General features: G+C 40.2%; 2 protein-coding genes across 5 annotated transcripts in view; both read right to left on the bottom strand.

The window, feature by feature from the left end:
- The window catches only part of LPAR1 (lysophosphatidic acid receptor 1), a 122,955-nt gene that overhangs the window by 61,009 nt on the left and 40,648 nt on the right, over positions 1-21,298 (bottom strand). For 3 of the 4 annotated variants that reach the window (XM_036260753.1, XM_036260754.1, XM_036260756.1), the window contains exon 2: positions 5,042-5,198. In XM_036260753.1, coding sequence (XP_036116646.1) covers positions 5,042-5,086 — 45 coding nt within the window. In that variant the 5' untranslated portion in view covers positions 5,087-5,198. Of the gene's footprint in view, positions 1-5,041; positions 5,199-6,948; positions 7,059-21,298 lie in introns of those variants that run through there. The other variant, XM_036260755.1, reaches the window with a different exon arrangement.
- LOC118629490 (small nuclear ribonucleoprotein G-like) lies at positions 10,429-10,638 on the bottom strand. The gene has a single exon (XM_036260757.1). The coding sequence runs from the start codon at positions 10,636-10,638 to the stop codon at positions 10,429-10,431; it is 210 nt and encodes a 69-aa protein (XP_036116650.1).

The following is a 21,298-nucleotide window of genomic DNA, read 5'->3' as shown; positions in this document are numbered from 1 at the left end:
ATGGTCATAATACCAAGTTCTTTAAAAAAGAAGTCATTCAATCTCAAAAAACACAATTCATTGAATATGGAATTCAATTCCTTTAATCCACAAGTATTCACTCTCTAATATCAGAATTAAAATCTCTAAAACACAGATTTTGGAAATATGACTAATTTTGTTATGATAATCCATTGGTAATGATGTTCAAAAACACCTGTTTCCCAACAAGCAATGAGTAGACCTACTTGTGTTGTATCAGAATACTGGAGAGAACTACAGGAACAAATCCATTGTTTAAGACATTGAAAATCTATAGGAAATCTCGTAGGAACTTGGAGAAATCAAAATGTCTTTGTTTCCTTGGATTAAAACCAAGATAGCCACTTAAGAGATGACAGACAGTCTGAAATACCTTGTTAAAAGAAAAAAAATACTGATAGAAAAGAGTCCTTCCTTACTGGAATCACAGGTTTGAGATCTGAATACCTTTGAAGTTTCCAAACAACTACTCTGGTCTCTAATACCAGTCCTGGATTTGAGTGAAGCCAACCCCCTCATTCATGTATTGAACTATTGACCTTTCCATTCAAAAAGAACATGAACCTTTTAATCCATATTCTACCCACCCTAACTAGATGAACCACAATTAAGGTACTTCTGAACAGAATTCTAGAAGCAGAAAACAGTCATTAAGAGTGGCACGTTTTTGGTGTCCTATCCCACCTCCATCCCCCACCATCTCCACTGGGTAGGAACGCATTAATTTAACCAAATGAGCATGTGCCCGTCTGCAAACACATCCCCGGAGCTTCCTCTAGGTAAAGAAGCTCTTTATCAGTGTCTGGACTAGCAGAACTATAAATCAGCCACAAACACAACCTTCCTGCTGCTGCTAGTCCGGTTTCACCACACTATTCATGCTTCATGAGAACACGGTGCGTTCTAAGCCTGAGAAAACAAAAATCCATCTTACAGTCTGGGCAGGAGCAAAGCAGGGAATGCAAACTTGTCCAACTTCAAAGCCCAAGGCTTATCTTTCACTAACTAAATAGCCATCCCAGCAGGAGTGACAAGGAAAGCTTTCTTCCCTATTATTGTTCGAAACAATCACAGGCTATTTGTTCATATTAATTAGTTTATATCTAGTGTTAGGCAGCCTTGATGGGAAAAATGCTCTTTGTTACCAAATGAATAGAGGAACAAACAAAACCAAAAGCTTTTTTTTTTCTAATTGTTGTTTTTGCCTTAGCAGAGAATTTTTGCCTTAGCAGAGAAGGTCGGGCCTTTCACACTGGAGTGTGGGCTTATCTTTACACGGTCCCTGAATTCACGCTGAAAGAATGCAGGTTGGTGTGCCAGACAACACCAGGCTAGGCTGATTGAGTGGACTGCGTGTTATGCCTTGCCTAAGGAGAGGCTGTCTTTTAAATTATTTTCACCTTCTCTGAATTTGGGGGAAACTTGATCATCGGAGAGCTTGGGGGCAAGGACAAGTCAGTCTTGGACTAAAAGTGGACTGCACAAATTACCTGTGAAGAGTTGACATATAATCAGGAGGCCCGCCATCCACCAGAGGATCCTGGGAAACAAGTGCCAATGGTCGGCATCTCTCCAGAAGAATCAGCTGCCTCTGCCTGTGACCCAGTACCCCAGTTTACAGCTGACTCCTTCCAAGTGGGCTCGAGTTCCCCCAACCATCCGAGGCTACTATTGCTCCCAATATATGGTAAGAATAATGGGGCTCACTACCCTGGCTGAGATTAATTAATGAACACGTTCAACAAAATTATCTAAAGTCAGGATTTGAACCCACATCTAAGACTTAACAAGCTACACAGGCTTCTTCAAGATGAATGTTAAATTCCTTAATGTGGCTTGCAAGGCCCTGCAAAATCTTCTCCAACCTTGTAACCTAACCCATCTGCCTCTTCTACAATCAGAAGTATGCTGATAAATACATAACAATGGGCTCTTAGGAGCGAGGGACTGTGTTTGCCAATTTCCATGATGTAAACACTCCACCCTGGCTGATTTCAAGCTGTAAGCATGAAGTCAATGGGCTCACTCGATTCCTGGCAACTGGACAAGCAGATCATGTGAGCTGGCAGACCTGGCTCTAGCATGCCACTTCCAACTTCAGGCCCCAAAATACTGCAACGATCCTGAACTACCATGTAAATGCTGTGCTCCCCCTCACCTTGGGGCACTTGATGTTCACACATGCTATTTCCTCCTCCTTACCAGAATAACTCGCATTCACTCATGAGCTCCCAGCCTAGTGGTCTTCCTTCAAGAAGCCTTCCCTGATCGTCCAAGTCTTTCTCCGCCTTACTCCTAGAGCACCGGCTTCCTGTATCGTAGCATTTGTAACACAGCATCGTAACTTTTTGTTCCCTTATCTGTCTGTTTCCCACTACATCTCTAAGCTCTGGCAGGACGAAAGCATTGCTTGTCTTATTTATCCTTGTATCCCCAGCGCTTACTAAAGAGTAATACTGAGATGTATTGAGCAGTATGCGCCAGAAACTGTTCTGAGTTTTACGCAGATGATCTAATTTCATCTCTTAAACAACCCTATGAAGTTGGCTTTATTGTGATGATGCTCATTTTTCAGATGAGGAAGTGGAGGCAATGAGAGGGGGAAACCTTTCTCCCCACCCCCACTCCTACGTGCTCAGTTAATAAATGCTGGAGCTGGGAATTGAGCCCAGGCAGTATGACCGAAGAGCCCTGAGCATCCTTCTAGACCAGTATTTCTTGACTTTTTTTTCTCCACTGGTGACTCTCAAAGAGAATGTTTTCATTGCATTTAAATTCTCCCTAATGAGAGGAAATAAATACAACAGAATAAGGTTTCTTCAGGTAGGGTTAAGCTTTGGAGGGATTTTCCATTACCCAAGATCAAATTTTTGCCCTTTGACAATGTATGTTCTAGACCTTTCGCTATGCATTCACATTAACGTACCATATGTTTGTCCCTCAAAACATATGGTCTTAGTTTACAGTTTTAACGATATCTTCCTGTAAGCATTATTCTGCAGCAGATCCTTGGGGAGATACAGCTGTTAAGATATACAGGGGAGGGCAAAAGTAGGTTTACAGTTGTTCATACGGAAAATAATATAATAATTAATAAATAATAAACTGTTTTGTGTGCTCACAAAAAGTAGTAAAGCTACTTTTCCCATCCTGTATATTTATCATTTTTTAAGTGCTGCATGGTATTTAAGTCATATTAACATGCCTAAATTTAATAAGCCCTCCTACTATTATATATTCAGAAAGTTTTGTATTTCTTGGCCTTTGACTAAGGCTTCAAGGAATCTCTAAGCATATTTCCTTGGGCTCACCTGAGTGTTTTTCTAATGTAGGTACCAAGATGGGAACAGTGTATGCGCAAAGGTGTATAATTTTAATAGATACTGTCAAATTACCCCCCAGAGTGCCTATAGCAAGTTATCTTCCCACAGAGAATTTACAAGAGTTTCCCCAAGTGTTTATATTAAATATGACCTCTTTCTGCCTTGGGTGGTGTCACACATTTTAATTAAATGAGTCATTTAAAAATATTTATATTACTCACCAGCTGATAGTAGCTTGTGTAAGAAGGAAGGTGTGTGATAAGAAGATGCTGTTGGAAATGCTGACAAATGACAGAAGCAAGACCGGGATGCTGAGATCGTGTCCGGAAACCTTGTACAAGGGCCTGACTTCTCAGAGGCTGGGAGTCATTGCCTGGGAGTCATTGCCTGGGAGCAGTGTAGTGCACTTGGAAACGCTGACTCGGGCAACAGCACTAACTCACTGCTTAGGGGACTGGAACCCAGTCATCCAGTCAATGAAGTGTTGCAAAGACAATGATCCATTTACCAGAAGGAGAAATTCACATAATGGAGGTAACATTCACCATTCTGGAAAATAATACTAAACGCTTTAAAATGTTCAAGAACAGTAAAGACTTTATACATAAGATAACATTCCAAGGTGTTTTAGAGGATTAAAAAAAAAAAGCCTAATAAATAAAAATGCCCCTTTCTCCCACTCCTTCTTCCTTTCCCTCCCTCACATATACAAATGCCCCTCCTTGAAATACATACAAAATATAGCTTGTAAAAACAAAAAAAAAAAACAAAAACTGTGCAATGACTTTCTTTATCATCAAGAGTCAAATTTCAACCACCAAGGAAGGTATGCCTTTTTCTTTAACCTCGGCCTAAAAATGACTGTCATGCATGAGATGGGAGTCCCACTTTAGAAGAAGGAGAAGATGAAGGAAGGGCAGACGGGAAACTGCACTTGAGCACCTACTCTGTGCTTCGCATTTCCTCTGTCATTCAGTCCATCCTGTGAAGTGTGACTACAGGAAAAGAAACTGGAGCTGAGCGAGCTTATGACTCAGGCACCTCGTGCAGCAATCGGTATGTGAATTCAGGCCTAATGATTCCAAAGCCTCTTTCCCCACTGACCCACTGTGCCTGCTGAAACTGAAAGAGTCCAGTTAAGACCTGAACAGACTGTAAAATAATCTGAACAGAGACGATGTTCCTGGTGTGTTACTGTTCTTCGCTGGACAGAAAAAGTAACTCGTATTACAGTGCAGAAGTTTCCAGATGGCATTTTCTTTTCCAAGTTACTAAAATAGGTCAAGGCAAATAATAGTAATAATTAGAGGAGGAGGACAAGGAGACGGCCTTCAGAAAACCGGCTGTAAGATTACATCGGTCCTGAGATGTTTCATTAACCCCGAAAGAATCCAGAGAGGAAAAGAAGCCAGATTCACTCCTGATGGCCTTGATTTGAAATGTGATGCCCACAGTCACAGCCAAACACCTTCAGCACTGAAAACCAAGGCCCTGCACACAGACCCGCTCGCTCAAACCGCTTGCTCCTGTTCCCGCTGCTTCTTGAACTGAATAGCGCCTCGTTCACAACAGTACGGTTATCCAAATACCCCCCAAATGATCCTTAAAGAATACCCATGATCCCGAGCAGACACACTTTCTGAAAGTCAGTTTAAACATTCAACAGAGCGGTGACCACGCTGCTTTGACTCGCTTACCTGGGGCTGGGAAACGACAGGGCTGGCAGTGGACGCGACAGCCATGGCGACTCTGAGGTTGTGGGCAGTGACCAGGCCCCAGCACCACGGCGCCAGACACAGGAGTCAAATTCTTGTGGTTGCTGATTAGATCGCAGTCATGCTAGAAGCTGTGTACCTGGAAAAGAACAGGAAAAGCCACAGTGAGCCTAAGAGGACGACCACAGGGGAGTAAATTGCCATTTGCCAGAGGAAGCGAAGTCTCTCATACAAAGTGCCAACTACTAGGTTAATGGAAAGGGGAACCCAGGAGAGAGCGTCTAACGTCTCAACGCCATGACTTTTGTACCATGCGTCCAAATCAGGTTAAGTGGGTGTGTTTTCAGAAGTTTGGATCGAAATGGCATGCGAGCTAGACGTTTTGGGGTGGAAGTGTTAGGCTGTGAAGATGGGGAGAATTGGGCCAGGGTGAGAAGCCATCCTGCTGTTCAACAATAAGGGCACTGAGTGACCTGTCATCGAGAGGTTATATACAAAGGGCAAAGAGCATGACACCATCAAGCATCTTAGAGGTCACCCCTGCCTATTAGCAGCCGAAAAAACCGAGGCTGGAGAAGAGCAGGGACTAAAGTCATGTATTTCATTAATGGCAGAACCAGCCCTGAGACAATCCTGTCCCCAGTCCAGTAGGAAACTAAGAATATGAGTTCCAGGTTTACCTTTCCTCGGGGAACTTAGTCACCACTTCCAGGATTAAAGAAAGGAAAGGCTAGGGAACAGACTGAGGACCCTCAGAGGGAAGGGGGGTTGTGGGGGTGGGAAGAGATAAACCAAAGAACTTCTATGCATATATGCATAACCAATGGACACAGACAATACTGTGGGGAAGGCAAGAAGGGGTGGGAGCAGGGAGGAGGGGGGGTCAATGGGGAAGAGAAAATGGAAAAAAATACCCTTGGGCGAGGATAAAAAAAAAAATCGATGTGAGAAATATACCACATGGCGTCATTGCTGATAACAAAGAGGAGAGGTGGAGAAGTGCTAACTCACTTCATAAATGGGGAACCTGAGGCTTTGAGGGGTTGTGCAATGTACACAAAGTCATAACAGCCAGGAAATGAGGGCGCTGAGACCCGAATCGGGACCCACTCCAGGGCCCACGCACTTTCCGTAGAGCAGCTCTTCAAGGGAACACAAAGTAAGAGAACGTGCGGGAGTCTTATTAAGCACAAACTTCAGGTCGTCCTGAAGAAGGCAGGCTGGAAGGCAGGATGGCAGTCAGATGTCCTGCAGACCAACTCTTCCCCCAAACCCTGAAACAGAGACACTAGTGCCACTCTCATCTAGAAAAAACTTTCAGGGTGTGTCCCAAGTTTTGACATCCGTTACATGTTTTTGAGATATATAATAGATAAACAGATTATCGGTTTCATATCTCCAAAGAGAATAAGGAAGATTAACTGCCTTCCCCTAAAGCATTTAAGACATATCTAGTTTTGATGCTTTCGCTGAACCTCATAATGTAAGAAGATTATAAGAGCCCTTTACAGAATGATGTATTGTTTTTAACTCTGACAATACAAGGGCTAAGCAATACTCCCTCAGAGCTACATCAGCTCGGTCCTGGAAGTGGTCTTAAAATTACATTTATGAAACCTATTTACTTTCCAACTTATTTACAAAACTGAACAAATCATGGGGGAACTAGACACAATGACAAAAAAAAGACAATAGCCTCAGTAACATTGCCATTTGGTCTCTAGCTAAGCAAGCTGGTTTACTTTGACATATTAGTCCTCCACTTTCCCAGAGCCCCAGGCTGTCAACTACAGAGCTGCACAGAATTTTTAAAGAAATGCATCCATCCTGAACTCTTCCAAGTACCTGGACACTTGTCCTGCAGCTCTTCCCATCTGTCATCCACCTACCTCTCCACTTCCTTTGCTTGAGCTCCAAGACTGCTCCCGCCACAGGAAACCACCAGACCATGTGGGCTGGCCCCACTAACCCCAGCTACCCTGGGCTCCTTCCTGCTGCCCCCTTCTCTTCTTCTCTAGTTGTCCGCATTTTCCATTCTAGGCATCTCTTCTTATCTATCTCATTCTTCGCAAAACCACAAAACTACCTCTAATGCCCTCACTTGCAAAAGATGAGCTTTGTCACTTATTTATTTACTTGCCCATTCATTCATTCCCTATTGTCATTGGATATGAATCACCTCAATATCCCTCCCTACAATTCAAAATGGATACATAAAATATGACTTACAAATAAGAAAGCAGCAGAGGCTCATTCCTCTGTGCCGACTACTAGAGAAATAAGAATAGGAAATATCCTGAGTCAACCCTAGAGGCCAAAGATGAATCCCAGCTATTGCTTCAATTTCCAAAAATATGGGGGTGGGCACAAGTAGGCTTATAGTTGTTCATGTGGAAAACTTCATAATACAAGAATAAACAAGAATACAAGAATAAAATCTACTTCGCCTACTTACAACTATAGACCTACTTTTGCCAACTCCCGTATATGGAAAAATAAGAGGGACTAAGGCACATCATCACCTTCGTGTGAAGCTGCAAGTGCACGGACAGAAAATCAGCAAAGACCCCAGTCGGTTCATGCTGATACTCCCAGTTCGGGGAGATGAGGGCCGCAGGGAACAAAGCTGGAGAGAGGTGGAGAACATTTAAAATACACTCACTCCGCCCTGGCCAGTTTGGCTCAGGGGTTAGAGCGTCGGCCTGCGGTCTGGAGAGACCCGGGTTCGGTTCCCGCTAAGGGAACGTACTTTGGTTGCAGTTTGTCCCCGGCCCTGGTTGGTCGTGCGGATGGCAGCCACTCGATGTGTCCCTTCACATCGATGTTTCTGTCTGTCTCTCCCTCCCACTCTATCTGTACAAAAAATGGAAAAATATCCTCGGGTGAGGATAAAATACACTCACTCCCATTTGTGGAATATAATGAACCTAATAATCTGAGGAATGGGGTAGTCCCAGAGACGTGGAAGTGGGGTACAGACTGACAATCCCCAGAAGAGGGAGTAGTGGGGGAGAGATAAACCACAGAACTTATATGCATGTATGCATGAACAATGGGCATGGACCACAAAGCTGGGGTCAGGGCCGGGAAGGAGGGGGAGGGGAGAATCAGTTGGGGGAAAAGGAGAAACATCTATTACAAAAATAAATTAATTAAAAAATAAAAATATATAAAAAATACACTCACTCCTTAAAAGGGGTCCCTGGCTCCAACTGAGCAAGTCTCTGGCTGCATTTGCTTCTACTGTATATGTGGCCATGATGACTGCATAAGAAAACACGTCGGGGGGGGGGGAAAAACACGACCAGCTGGCTCCTGACACGGGCAGCCATGCCAGTGACAATAACCTTGCTCATTACTGAGTGCCACACCAAATACCTAAAAGAAAGTCTGGTTCGGAGGCAGACTTCACTTTGATTACTCCTGCAGCTGATGCTGGCTCCCTCCCTGGGTCTCACAGGAAGATGAATTTCTAATTTGCAAATTAATCTTCAATAAATCTAACCTTTTCTCTTCATCTGGACTTGAGTCAAACAGTGACTCATTTCAGTCTCGAAAGAACACAGGGCAGTACCCGACAATGAATATGCATAGACTTTTCTCTCCAAGGATAAGCAACAGAGAAAAATCCTAATCCCCCAAGCAAATGAAAAATACGATGGTTCAAGAGAAGGGAAGACTAGAATCAGAGCAAATATTTACTTAAGAAATAGGTGTACTACATAAAAGGAAACTTTGAAAATATATATGAGATCAGAGGTGAGTCTGAATTAACCAAAAAAAAAGATTCAGAATGATAAACTTAAATGAAGTCAGGTGATAAAACAGACAACAGAATAAAAAATAAAGCAGAAAACAGTATCAGTGAAACCGAAGATACCCAGAGCTCAGAGAAGGGGAGGGAACTAACTGCCTGATCAGGATTTGAAAGCTTCCATCGCCAAACAGAACAGAGGAACAAAAAGTACTCAAGGGGGAAAGAAGAAACCATCAGTGCTGAAATCTGAAAAGGACAAATTTATTCTCAACATTTTAGAAGTGTTGCACATATGTCATTTATATCAAATAAGAAAGAATTTCAGACTTGAAATTTGCTGAGAGAGCGCTATTGTCTGGCAGAAACAAACACACACACAAACAACTCTGAACCCAAACGGGGAAGAATAAAACAATGAGCCACAGGAAGACCGGTGCCACAGCCTAGCTTTCTTAGTATCTCTTCTCCCTACCAGAGCTCAACAGCCTCTGAAGCCAGCCTTCGATCATCCGAGGCTTGAGACTGGAAGATTCTTCTCGCCGGAATCCAAACAGATGAAAAGACTTAAAAATAGTTAACATCAGGAGGAAAACGCTGACCCATTGAAACAAAAACAAAATGCTTAAAAATCGATCATTTGAAACTCAGTAGAAGGACTGGAATGTAAAGTTCCAAATGTAAACATCCCAAATGGAGAACAAAAAAACAAAGTGAGAAAGCTCGAGGACTAGTCCAGGAGATCCAACAGCCAAATACAAGCAATTCTAGAATAAAAGGATAAAGGGGGTGGGGGAAGGGAGGGTAAAACAAATACCTAACTCAAACATTTTCTACAGCGGGAAAGTCACGTTGGTTGAATGTAAAGGCCCAAGAACTGCCTACCTGCCCACTTCAGTGACTTTAATACACCCACATAAAGTGCACCATCATGAGGTTTCTTTCTCTCTTTGTTTCTTTTTACACTAGATATTTTTAAAAATCCAATGTGCTCTAAGAAAGTATGTTGGCGGAGGAGCTCTGAAACAAAGGATGGGAACCTGTGTTCGGACTCTCAACAGCCGCCTGGAAGCTGAGGGACAAACAAGCAGTAAGGAAAGTGGTTTACAACCTGGGCTACTGGTGGATGTTCTTCAGCAAGACAGGAGGACACGAAGAAAAAGGCAGGCATGTGATTCAGGGACAGGAAGTCAAGACAGGAGAAGAACAAAGGGGCTGGCTGGCCTAACTGTGCAAGGAGACCCGTGGACAACAGGTAAGAAGACGTGCAAAGTGGCGCTGACAAGATACCTGTGCTTCTGGAGACACAGGGGTGGGCAAAAGTGGGTCTTAGTTATTCGTAGGGAAATTATTCCATAATGAAGAAGTAATAATACAAGAACGGACTCTGTGTTCCATGTACTCACAACTGTAAACCTACTTTTGTCCCACCCTGGGTATGATACCACAGTTGTTGTTTTTTTTTCCAAAAGTTTATTTAACAAAAATCCAAAGTGAAAATGGACACAACTCGATTTTTATGTTGTCGTAAAACAGGTGCTGCGGAGAGGGGACACGCGGAAGCAGTTGATTCTCTGGTGAACACAGCCATTCTTTATACGCGTTCCAAGGCTTCTCACAAGCTGATGCTGTTTCCTCGTATCACCACCATTCCAGTGTTATTCTGTTGCCCACGAGTTGCCATCTCCACACATTCATCTATCACAAGATTCATAAAGGGATCAAATCCCCGCAGTATTCCTTGGACATGTCTGCCACCATTTAATTTCAATGGCAACTTCTTGTCCATACATTTTTGTAACTCAGGAGGGTGAGCTTTGCTCATTATGATACCACAGTTTTTTAAAGACCACATTCCAGGGGAAAAAATGAAATGTATGATCTACAATCGAATTTGTTGAGTTACTAAGCTTCAAGAGTTAAAAGAATTTCCATTAAAAAATCAAGTGGGGAAAAATCAAATCATAAGGGGGAAAAAAATGGAGCTTAGACACAGCTATTATCCTGGCTGCAACGGATAAGACGAAGGAGCAACTTGCAAGATTTCGTCAGAAATATGGAATGACTCAATAGTAACACATTCAGCCAGGCGTCTTTCACTTGCAGCAGCAAGAACAAGGCGCTTTGAAACATAAAATAATCAGAATATATTTCATCCTGAAAAGTTCACTCGATGACAGCAAGCGACTAAACGTGACAAATCAAAATCGTGTGCTGAGGAGGACCTCGGGCTGAGCAGTCTCTCAGCGCATGTACACAGAGCACCTGGGCTAGTAACGGTGACCCAAAAATGCAAAGATAGTTTAAATTGTTATTGTAACTATTACTAGAAAAGCTATATGATGGAGAGATACTATACACATGTGTATCTGAATGGACTAAGATAAAAATTGCAGGAAATCGTGAGAAAATGCTTTGCCTTTTGAAAAAGGAGTTGATCAATACTGTTTTATTTCTAAAGCTGATAAAATGAGAATTTCAGGCTTTAAAAAGCACTAAAGGAAGGAGAAGTGGGGAAAGGGTAACAAAAGCACAGCCATGCTCCATTTCCGTCTGCGCTCCCAACCTCACGCCTCGTGCCATGCTGGAACTCCAGGAAGGCGGAGGGCCCAGCCCCGGGCAGGGAGCTGCGACCCTTTCAGAGTCCACCTGCTTCGCATGCAGTTAGAACAAAGACATTGGGAAAGCACGAGAGAAACCTAACGGTTTCCTTGTGCTTGCTTTTAAATACCATTGCTACCTGTGGCGGCCAAGATCTCGCTCCAATGTACTCACAGAAGACAATATATTTCATGTTCTTAAATCTTTCCTTTTCCACACACATAATCAGTTTTTCCATTTGCTCCTCCAGCGTTTCTTTTTTTTTTTTTAATTTACTTACTGGTTGGTGAAAGATGTTCAGTTGTTTTTTTTTTTTCTTAAGATTTTTTTTTTAAATTGATTTTTAGAGAGATTGGAAGGGAGAGGGAGGGAGAAACATCAATGCAAGAGAGAAATATTGATGGGCCGCCTCCGGCATGCCCCCAACCAGGGAACGACCTCACAACCTGGGCATGTGCCCTGACCTGGAATCAAACCTTTCAGCGCATGGGGCAGTGCCAAACCAACCAAGCCACACCCACCGGGGCTTTTCAATCAGACCTTCTATTCTACATTTGGCCTAAAGTCTATCATTCTTCCTATATGGCATTCAGCTGATGCTTTCAAAGGCAGGAATTCCACTAGCCCATCCTGCTCATGCTGCCTGCAGAAAGAGAAACTCAAGCATCACAATCACATTGCTTTACAAATATTTTATTAGTTCAGAGTCCAGTGACCTACAGGCTGACAAAACTGGTCAAAACTTATTTAAATGAGCTCACTGTCCTGATTTCAAAGACTGGATTGACAGGCATACAGTTTGGCCAGAAATTATTTAAATGAGCTCACTGTCCTGATTTCAAAGACTGGATTGACAGGATACAGTTTTCACTTTTGTACAGTGTTCCTGTTGGGGAGAGATGCTATCCTGAAACCTGTCAAAATGACTAGGAGTTGTCAAACACATCTCTACTAGGGCAATGCATCTATTGGCAATACTCTTTACAGTTTCATTCTGAAGTTACTTTATGTTATATTGCTCAGAGCATGGGGAAAATCTGTAGTTTAGGCATAGTGGCTCAGGAATGAGTTGAATTACAGATTTCTGAGATAGAGAAAAATGAGCTGAGTGTGCTCAGTCACAAAGGGAGAGAACAAGGAAAGAAGGGATGGGAATTAAGGAACAGAGTCAAATGAAAGGATTGGGAAAGTCTTCTTGAAAGGTAGGACAATTAGAAGAATGATACTTTGGATAAGAAACAGACCTGCTACTGCCCTGTTTATTTCTATTGCAAAGGGCCCACAATGTCTAAACTCTTGATCACCTTAGTATGTACAGTCACGGCCCTCGCCATTTGCATAGGGATCCAAAGCAGTGCAAAGACTAATGGAAATTAAGAGTTTCACCTAAGGGAGAAGAGATACCTGAAGCATAGGGTGAAAATATATACATACACACACACACACGCATATACAGTTTGTTTGTTTGTTTGTTTGTTTTGGTACGTGCCCCTAGCGGGAACCGAACCCGGGACTCTCTGGTCCGCAGGCTGATGCTCCAACTGCTGAGCCAAACCGGCCAGGGCTTTTTTATTTTTTAAATATATTTTTTAGCCCTGGCCGGTTTGGTTCAGCGGTTAGAGCGTCGGCCTGCGGTCCTGAGAGACCCGGGTTCGGTTCCCGCTAAGGGCATGTACCTCGGTTGTAGTTTGTCCCCGGCCCTGGTCGGTTGTACGGGTGGCAGCCACTCGATGTGTTCCTTTCACATTGATGTTTCTCTCTCTCTCTCTGTTCCTTTCTCTCCCTCCCACTCTACCTGAACAAAAAATGGAAAAATGTCCTCGAGTGAGGATAAAAAATATATACTTTCAACAATAAAAAATATATATATATATTTTTTTTATTGTTGAAAGTATTACAGATGTCCCCCATTTTCCTCATTAACTCCCTCCTTCTCTCTCCCACCCCCCTCCTGCTTTCTACAATCTAATGTCCGTGTCCATTGGTTGTGCATACATGCATATGTTCTTTGGTTTATCTCATCCCACCCCCTCCAACCCCCCCATCCCTCTGAGATTTGTCAGTCTGTTCCCTACTTTCATGACTCTGGATCTCTTTTAGTCGACTGCTTATTTTGTTCATTATGTTCCATAAATAAGTGAGACCATGTGGTATTTGTCTTTCTCTGACTGGCTTATTTAGCTTAGCATAATACTCTCCAGTTCCCTCCATGTTGTCTCAAAGGGTAAGAGATCTTTCTTTTATACAGCTATATAGTATTCCATTGTGTAAATGTACCACAGCTTTTTTATCCATTTGTCTATTGATGGGCACTCAGGCTATTTCCAGATCTTAGCTATAGTAGATTACATTGTGTATTTTATTTTTAATTAATCCTTACCCAAGGATATTTTTCCATTGATTTTTAGATAAAGTGGAAGGGAGGGGGAGAGAGAGAGAGACATCAATGTGAGAGACACATCAATTGGTTGCTTCCCACATGACCTTGACGGGGGCCAAGGATCAAACTTTCAGCCCAGACATCTGCCCTAGACTGGGAATCGAACCCGGGACCCTTTGGTCCACAGGCCAACACTCTAACCATTGAGCCAAATCAGCCAAGTCATGATTATATTTTTATTGAGGGATGCTTGAAGAGGGGTCTTCTGAGTCCAGCTGAGTTTCGTAGGCCATTGTTTCAGGAAAAAGAAAAGTACAGCCTCTATAACCAAGCCCCAGACCAAACCAGACACTTACAACCACAGCCAGTGGAGGAGTCTTGGGAGATATTTCCTTCTAAGAGCAAATGTATGCTTCTAAAATCAGACGTATTTCTCAAATAGCCTAGAATATCAGTGACATGGATATGCATATTCATGTTGGTGGAGGTGAGGGGAAGAGAAAGGGGGAAGAGAGCAAACAGGGTTGAGGCACAGTGTCCAGCTAGCTGGGCAGAATATAGAAGTTTGTGGCTGCGATGAGAAAAGTGATCCAGAATAACAGTCTATAACAGCAAAGGGTTCTGTGGACAGAGGCAGCCTCCATTGTTTACAATTCTGAGCAGCTTAAACTTTAAGTACCTTTAAAAGTATAAGTCAAAATCAATTCTGAGTGCTTAAACTGGAGAACAGTGATTTAAATCTGTACCTCAACATTCTTGGGATATATTCCTAAAACACCAATCAGAGAGAATATATGCACCCCTATGTTCATAGCAGCACTACTTACAATCGCTAAGGTCTGGAACAGCCCAAGTGCCCACAGTAGATAAGTGGATAACAAAGCTGTAGTACATTTACACAATGGAATACTATGCAACTATAAAAAGGCGGCTCTCCGTCGGCCTGTGGTCCAGAGAGACCCGGGTTCGGTTCCCGCTAAGGGCACGTACCTCGGTTGCAGTTTGTCCCTGGCCCTGGATGGGTCGTGTGGGTGGCAACCACTCGATGTGTCCCTTTCACGTCAATGTTTCTCTCTCTTTCTCTTCCTCTCTCTCCCTCCCAATCTATCTGAACAAAAAATGGAAAAATGTCTTCGGGTGAGGATTAAAAAAAAAAGAAGGCTCTCTTACCCTTTGAGACAGCATAGAGGGACCTGGAGAGTATTACCTAAGCTGAATGAGCCAGTCAGAGAAAGACAATTATCACACGATGTCACTAAATGTGGAAACTCATGTACAAAATAAACTAATAAACAAAATAGATCCAGAGACATGGAAGAATGGAACAGGCTGACGAATCTCAGAAGGAAGGGAGGGGGCAGGAAGAGATTAACCAAAGAACATATATGCATATGTGCAAACCCATGAACATAGACAATAGTGTGGTGAAAACCTGTGGGGGGGGAGGGGAGTTGGGTGGAGAGAGGAATGGGGGAAAAAGGAGGGATGGAGGGACATCTGAAATACTTTCAACAATAAAGATAATTTTTTAAACTGTACTCGACATAAAAAAAGTTATGTTTGAAAGATAGTTTTCAGATGTATTTGCCACAATGTAGGAAAATAAGCATTTAAATTTATTTCCAGCATTGATGCAACCATTATAATCTTTCTGAAATATTGTGTGTGTGTGTGTGTGTGTTGCCTCAAGACCCTAAAACGTATGCTGAATCAGAGGGTATGTCATTCCACAACTAGGAATGTATACTGTGGAAAGAATTAATATTAAGGGCAAAGATTTTGCTGCTAGGATGCTGAATGCAATATCATATATATCTGGAAGTGTTAGAAACAACCTAAACATCCAATAATACAGTACTTGCCAACTGAGTTATGAAAATTATGTGTATATGCAATTCAACTTTATACAGCCAATAAAAATTAAATTCTATTAAAATTATACATTTATATATCTTCCCCATTTGGGAAAACATAGAAACACAGAAAGATAACATATATGCATACATTATACACTAAGGTGGTACAGGCATTTTCAATATTCTACGGAAAAGGAATATACAGACCTAAGATAGTAACAGGGACCATATACAACCACCTGACTAACACAACTAAAAAAAGATTAAAATATAAAAAATACTGCACATCGGACAACAAAGGACAATGATCCCGAAGAAATGGAAAAAGAGCAAGGTGAGTCCTGTGATTGCCCCAGCTTCCTGCCACAAGAGCATGCAGGCCAGGAGAAATTTTGGAGAGACCCAGGGAACTTACTGAGTTGAAGAGGCAGATCTGAGACCCAAGAAGCTCAAGGCAGCTGGAGTTCAGAGTACTGCAGAGGAGAGAACTGAAAAGACAGAAAACCCAAAGATCTCCAGTGGTCGCCTTGAGTATTCAACAGAGACGCGATAAGAGAAGGCACATGAGGAAAGTGTTAGAGGCTTGAGTAATATCCATCTGAATAGTTTCTGTTCCCACCAGCAAGAATGGAAAACCTCATAATTCCCGGGATACTGGGTAGAGCACTCAGAAGCATCTTGCCTCAGTAGTGGGGAATAATGAGCTCTAGACTAAACACTAAGTTGATCCCACTGAACACATTTTAAATGCTAGACCCGAACAGATTAAATTGTTTCCAAGTAATTAACTGTGACTCAAAACAAAGCTTGAGAATATTTATAGAACGCAGAAATATCCAGCATCCATCAAGGTACAGTTCACAGTCTGGCATCCAATCAGTGATTACTAATCAAGCAAAGAAGCAGCAAAAAGTCAAGTGACAGAAATAAAAACTATGTAAAATGAAAAAATAAAAGAACATCAGTGCAATGTTGGAAATTTTCAAAGTGGACTAAAATACATGTAATTGGCCACCCCAAAGGAAAGAGGACAGAAAAAAAATATTTGAAAAATAAAGGCCAAAAGTTCAAACTTTAATAAAAACCATAAATTTAAAGATTCAACAAGCTTAATGAACCACAAGTACCAGGAACAAAGAAAAAGGCACATCATAATGAAATGTATCAAAACACAATAATAACAAAATCTTTGAAGTTGCCAGATAAAAAAAGAATTGTGGTGTAGAGAGAAACAAGGATAAGAATGACAGCAGATTTCTCATAAAAAAAGAAATGATGTAAGAAAAAAGGCAGAGATGATTTTTAAAGTAATTGGGGGGGGGGGGGGTTAACCCTATCAATCTAGAATTCTATAACCATGGGAAAATTTTTCAAAAATAAAGTAAAATAAAAATATTTTCAAACATAAAGTTGAAATAATTAATCATAAACAGACCTTGGACTACAAGAAATGTTTAAAGGGAAATCCATCAGACACAATAAAAATTGAATCTGATGGAAATATATATCTTCACAAAAAAAATGGGGAACAAAAATAGGAATTAAATTAGTATATATAAAAACAGTTTTCTTATGTAAGTCTTTTTAAATTATATTTGACAACTCACAGAATGGGAGAAATTTCTGTAAATCATATATCTAAAAAGCGACTTGTATACAGAATATAAAAAGAATTCTTACAACTCAATAATAAAGACACAAAAAAGCCAATTTTAAAGTGAGAAAAGATCTGAACAGATATTCTGCAAAGAAAATATTACAAAGGACCAATAAGCATATAAAAAGATACTCCACATCATTAGTCATTAGGGAAACAAAAATTACATCCACAATAAGATGCCACTTCACAGTCACTAGGATGGTTATAATAAAAAAAAAAAAGACAGATAATAACAAGGGTCGGTGAGGATAAGGAGAAATGGAACCCTCATTCATTGCTTGTGGCAATGTAAAATGATACAGCCACTGTGAAAAGCATCCTGGTAGTCCCTCAAAATATCACACAGAGTTTCCATATGACCCAGACATTCTACTCTTAGGTATCATATGCAAGAGAATTAAAAATACATGCGTACACAAAAATTTGTACGAGAATGTTTATAGAAGCATTATTCAAAACTGTCAAAAAGTGGAAACAATACAGGTGTCCACTTTTGTACTGGCTGATGAATGGATAAAAATTAAATGTGGTCTTTCCAAACAATGGACTATTATTGAGCAATTAAAAGTGAAATAATGATAAATGCTATAAGCATGCACAAACCTTGAAATTTCTATGTTAAGTGAAAGAAACCAGTCACAAAATGCCAAATGATTCCAATTCTATGAAATGTCTAGAATATGTAAATCTATGAGACAGAAATGTAGAATAGTGTTTGCCAGGGGTTGGGGAAAGATGAGAAAGCAATGATTAATAATAGGTATGGGACCCTGGCCGGTTTGGCTCAGCGGTTAGAGCGTTGACCTGTGGTCTAGAGAGACCCGGGTTCGGTTCCCACTAGGGGCATGTACCTCGGTTGCCGCTGGACCTGGTTGGTCATGCAGGTGGCAACCACTCGATGTGTCCCTTTTACGTCGATGTTTCTCTCTCTCTCCCTCCCTCCCACTCTATCTGAACAAAAACTGGAAAAAAATATCCTCAGGTGAGGATAAAAAATAATAGGTATGGGATTTTGTTTGGAAAGGTAAAAATTTTCTGAAACTGATTGTGGTGATAGTTGCATAATTCTGAATATATTTTTAAAACCATTGAATTTTACTCCTTAAATGGTTGAATTATTTGTGAATTATTTGTCAACAAGGCTGTTAAAAATTGACAAAAATAATGATGAGGTTTGTTACAAAGGTAAAAGTAAAGACGAAGCTAGGAGGAAAATATGTAACTATACTGTTGTAAGCTATACTATTCATAAAGAGGTATAATATCATTTAAAAGTAGCCTATAATAAATTAAGGCATACTATAAATGCTGAATTAACTACTAAAAAATAATTATAGCTAATATGCTAAGAAGGAGTTAAAATAAAATCTTAAAATATACCAAACAAAAAGGAAGACAAGTAGAAATAGAAGAGACAAATAGATAAACAGCAAAATAACAGACTTAAAAATATAATCATATCACTACACATACACACACATATTAAATGTAAGTAAACAACTCAATTAAAAGGCAGAGATTGTCATATTCAATTTTTTTTTAATGCAAGGCCCAACCATATGCTCCCTACAATAACCATACGTTGAATGTGAAGACACAAATAGTTTAAAAGTAAAAGGACGAAAATATATGCCAAGCCAACACTAAACAAAATAAAGCTGGAATGCTTATATTAGTACCTAACAGAGTAGTTTTAGAGAAAATATTACCAGGGATAAAGAAGGCCATTTCACAACGATAAAGGTGTTGATTCATCAAGATGACATCACAATCCTTAAAAGCTTATGCATTTAATAAGGGAACTGCAAAACACACGAAGTTAAAACTGATGACAGGAGCAATAGACAAATCCAATTACAGCCAAAGAATTCAATACTCCTCTGTCAACAGTTGATAGAACAGATAATTAGTAAGGATATAAAAGACTTCAACAACACAATCAACCAACTTGATGTAATTGACATTTTGAGAACACTCAACTCATCACCAGCAGAATACACATTCTTCTCAAGTGTAAAAGGAACTGGTACCAAGATAGAGTATATTGTGAGCCATAAAACAAGTCCCAATAAATTTAAAAGGATACCAGTCATACAAAGTGTGATCTCTGACCACACTGAATTAAATTAGAAATCAGTAAGAGAACAATTTCTGGAAGATCATCAAATGCTAGAAAATTATCATATTTCTAAATATGTTACTGATCAAAGAAGGAATTGTAGGAGGAAATTAGAAAGTATTTTGAATTAAATGAAATTTTGAGTATTTGGAAATGAATAATAATAAAACACCAATATTTTTAGAATGCCACTAAAGTAGTTCCTAAGAGGAAAATTATTGCATTAAACATGTATATTAGAAAATAAGTCTCATTTCACCATCAGAAACTAGAAATATATGATCTAATTAAAGCCAAAGTAAGCAGAAAAAGGAAATAGATAACAATGAAATAGAAAGTAGAAAATCCAAAAGCTGTTCTTTAAAAAAAGCCATATAATTGCTGACCTTCTAACCAGGCTGGTTAGGCAAAAGAAAAAAAGGAGAAAAGATACAAATTACTAATATCAGAAATGAAAGAGGGGTGGTCACCTGACCCCACAGACATTAAACAGATGATAAATGGTAAAGACAATATCATATGGGCATTAAGAAAGAAAGAAAGACAAATAGATGAATGAAACACAATAGAAAATTCAGAATTAGACCTACACTTACATGGACAACTAATTTTTGACAAGGGTAAACAGGCCATGCAGTGGAGAAAGAAGAGTGTTTTCAACAAATTGTGTTGGAATACTACTGGGCACTCCCACAGGGGGAATGTTTCACACCACATACAAAAATTAACTTAAATGGCTCATAGACCCAAATGTAAAACTTAGAACTATAAAACTTTTAGAAGACAACACAGAAGAAACTCTCCATGGACTTGAGTTAAGCAAAGTTTTCTTAGATAAGGTGGCAAACACATACTCTATAATAGAACAAACTGAAAAATTGGACTTCATCAAAAGTTCTTCTGCTCTTCAAAAGACACTGTTAAATAAATAAAAAAATCAAGCCACACACTGGGAGAAAATGCTTTCAAAGCATATATCTGATGAAGTACCTGTATCCAAAGTATATTTGTTTAAAGTCATAATCCAATTAGAATGCAAACCTGATTTTAAAAATAGGCAAAGATTTAGATATTTAATTAGCAATAACAGATAGATGGCAAATAAGCACAGAAGAGCAATTAGAAAAACATAAATTTAAAAAACAATGAAATACTACTACATGTCCATTGAAATAGCTTACACCGAAAAGGCCATACCAAACATTGGTGAGGCTGGGAAGGACCTGCAGCTCTCACACATTCCCGAAGGACTCAAGATCGAATTGGCTTGGAAAACTACTTGGCAGGGTTATTTTTTTACTAGTTAAACATCCTCTTACCATACAACCCAGTCATTTCACTCCTGAGTATTTACCCAAGAGCAAAGAAACATGTCAACACAAAGACTTGAACACACATGTTTATAATAGCTTTATCTTTAAAAGTAAAAAACTGGAAACATTTCAAATATCGGTTCAGAAAAGAATGGCTAAATTGTCGTATATCCATATGATGGAATACCACTCAGCAATGAAAAGAAGCAAACTATTCACACACACAATAGCATGCATGTATAGGTGTTAAACACATTGAATGAAAGAAGCCAGATAAAACAAAGTGCTTACTATATGATTCCATTTATATGAAACTATAGGAAATTCAAACTAATCTATAGTGATAAGAATAGAAGGGGAGGCCCAGGACAACAGAAGGGAAGAACTTCAAAGGGACAGAGAACATTTGAGGGGTGATTGATGTGTTCGCTATGTTGATTGTGGTGATCATTTCAAAGGTATATATACATGTTAAAACATCAAATTGAATACTTTAAATAAGTGCGGTTTAGGTATGTCCTCAAAAAAATATTAAAAGAAAGCCTAAGTCTTATGA

The sequence above is a fragment of the Molossus molossus genome, unplaced genomic scaffold, assembly GCF_014108415.1.
Source record: "Molossus molossus isolate mMolMol1 unplaced genomic scaffold, mMolMol1.p scaffold_m16_p_14, whole genome shotgun sequence".
NCBI lineage: Eukaryota > Metazoa > Chordata > Mammalia > Chiroptera > Molossidae > Molossus > Molossus molossus.
This window is presented reverse-complemented; position numbering and strand designations above follow the sequence as displayed.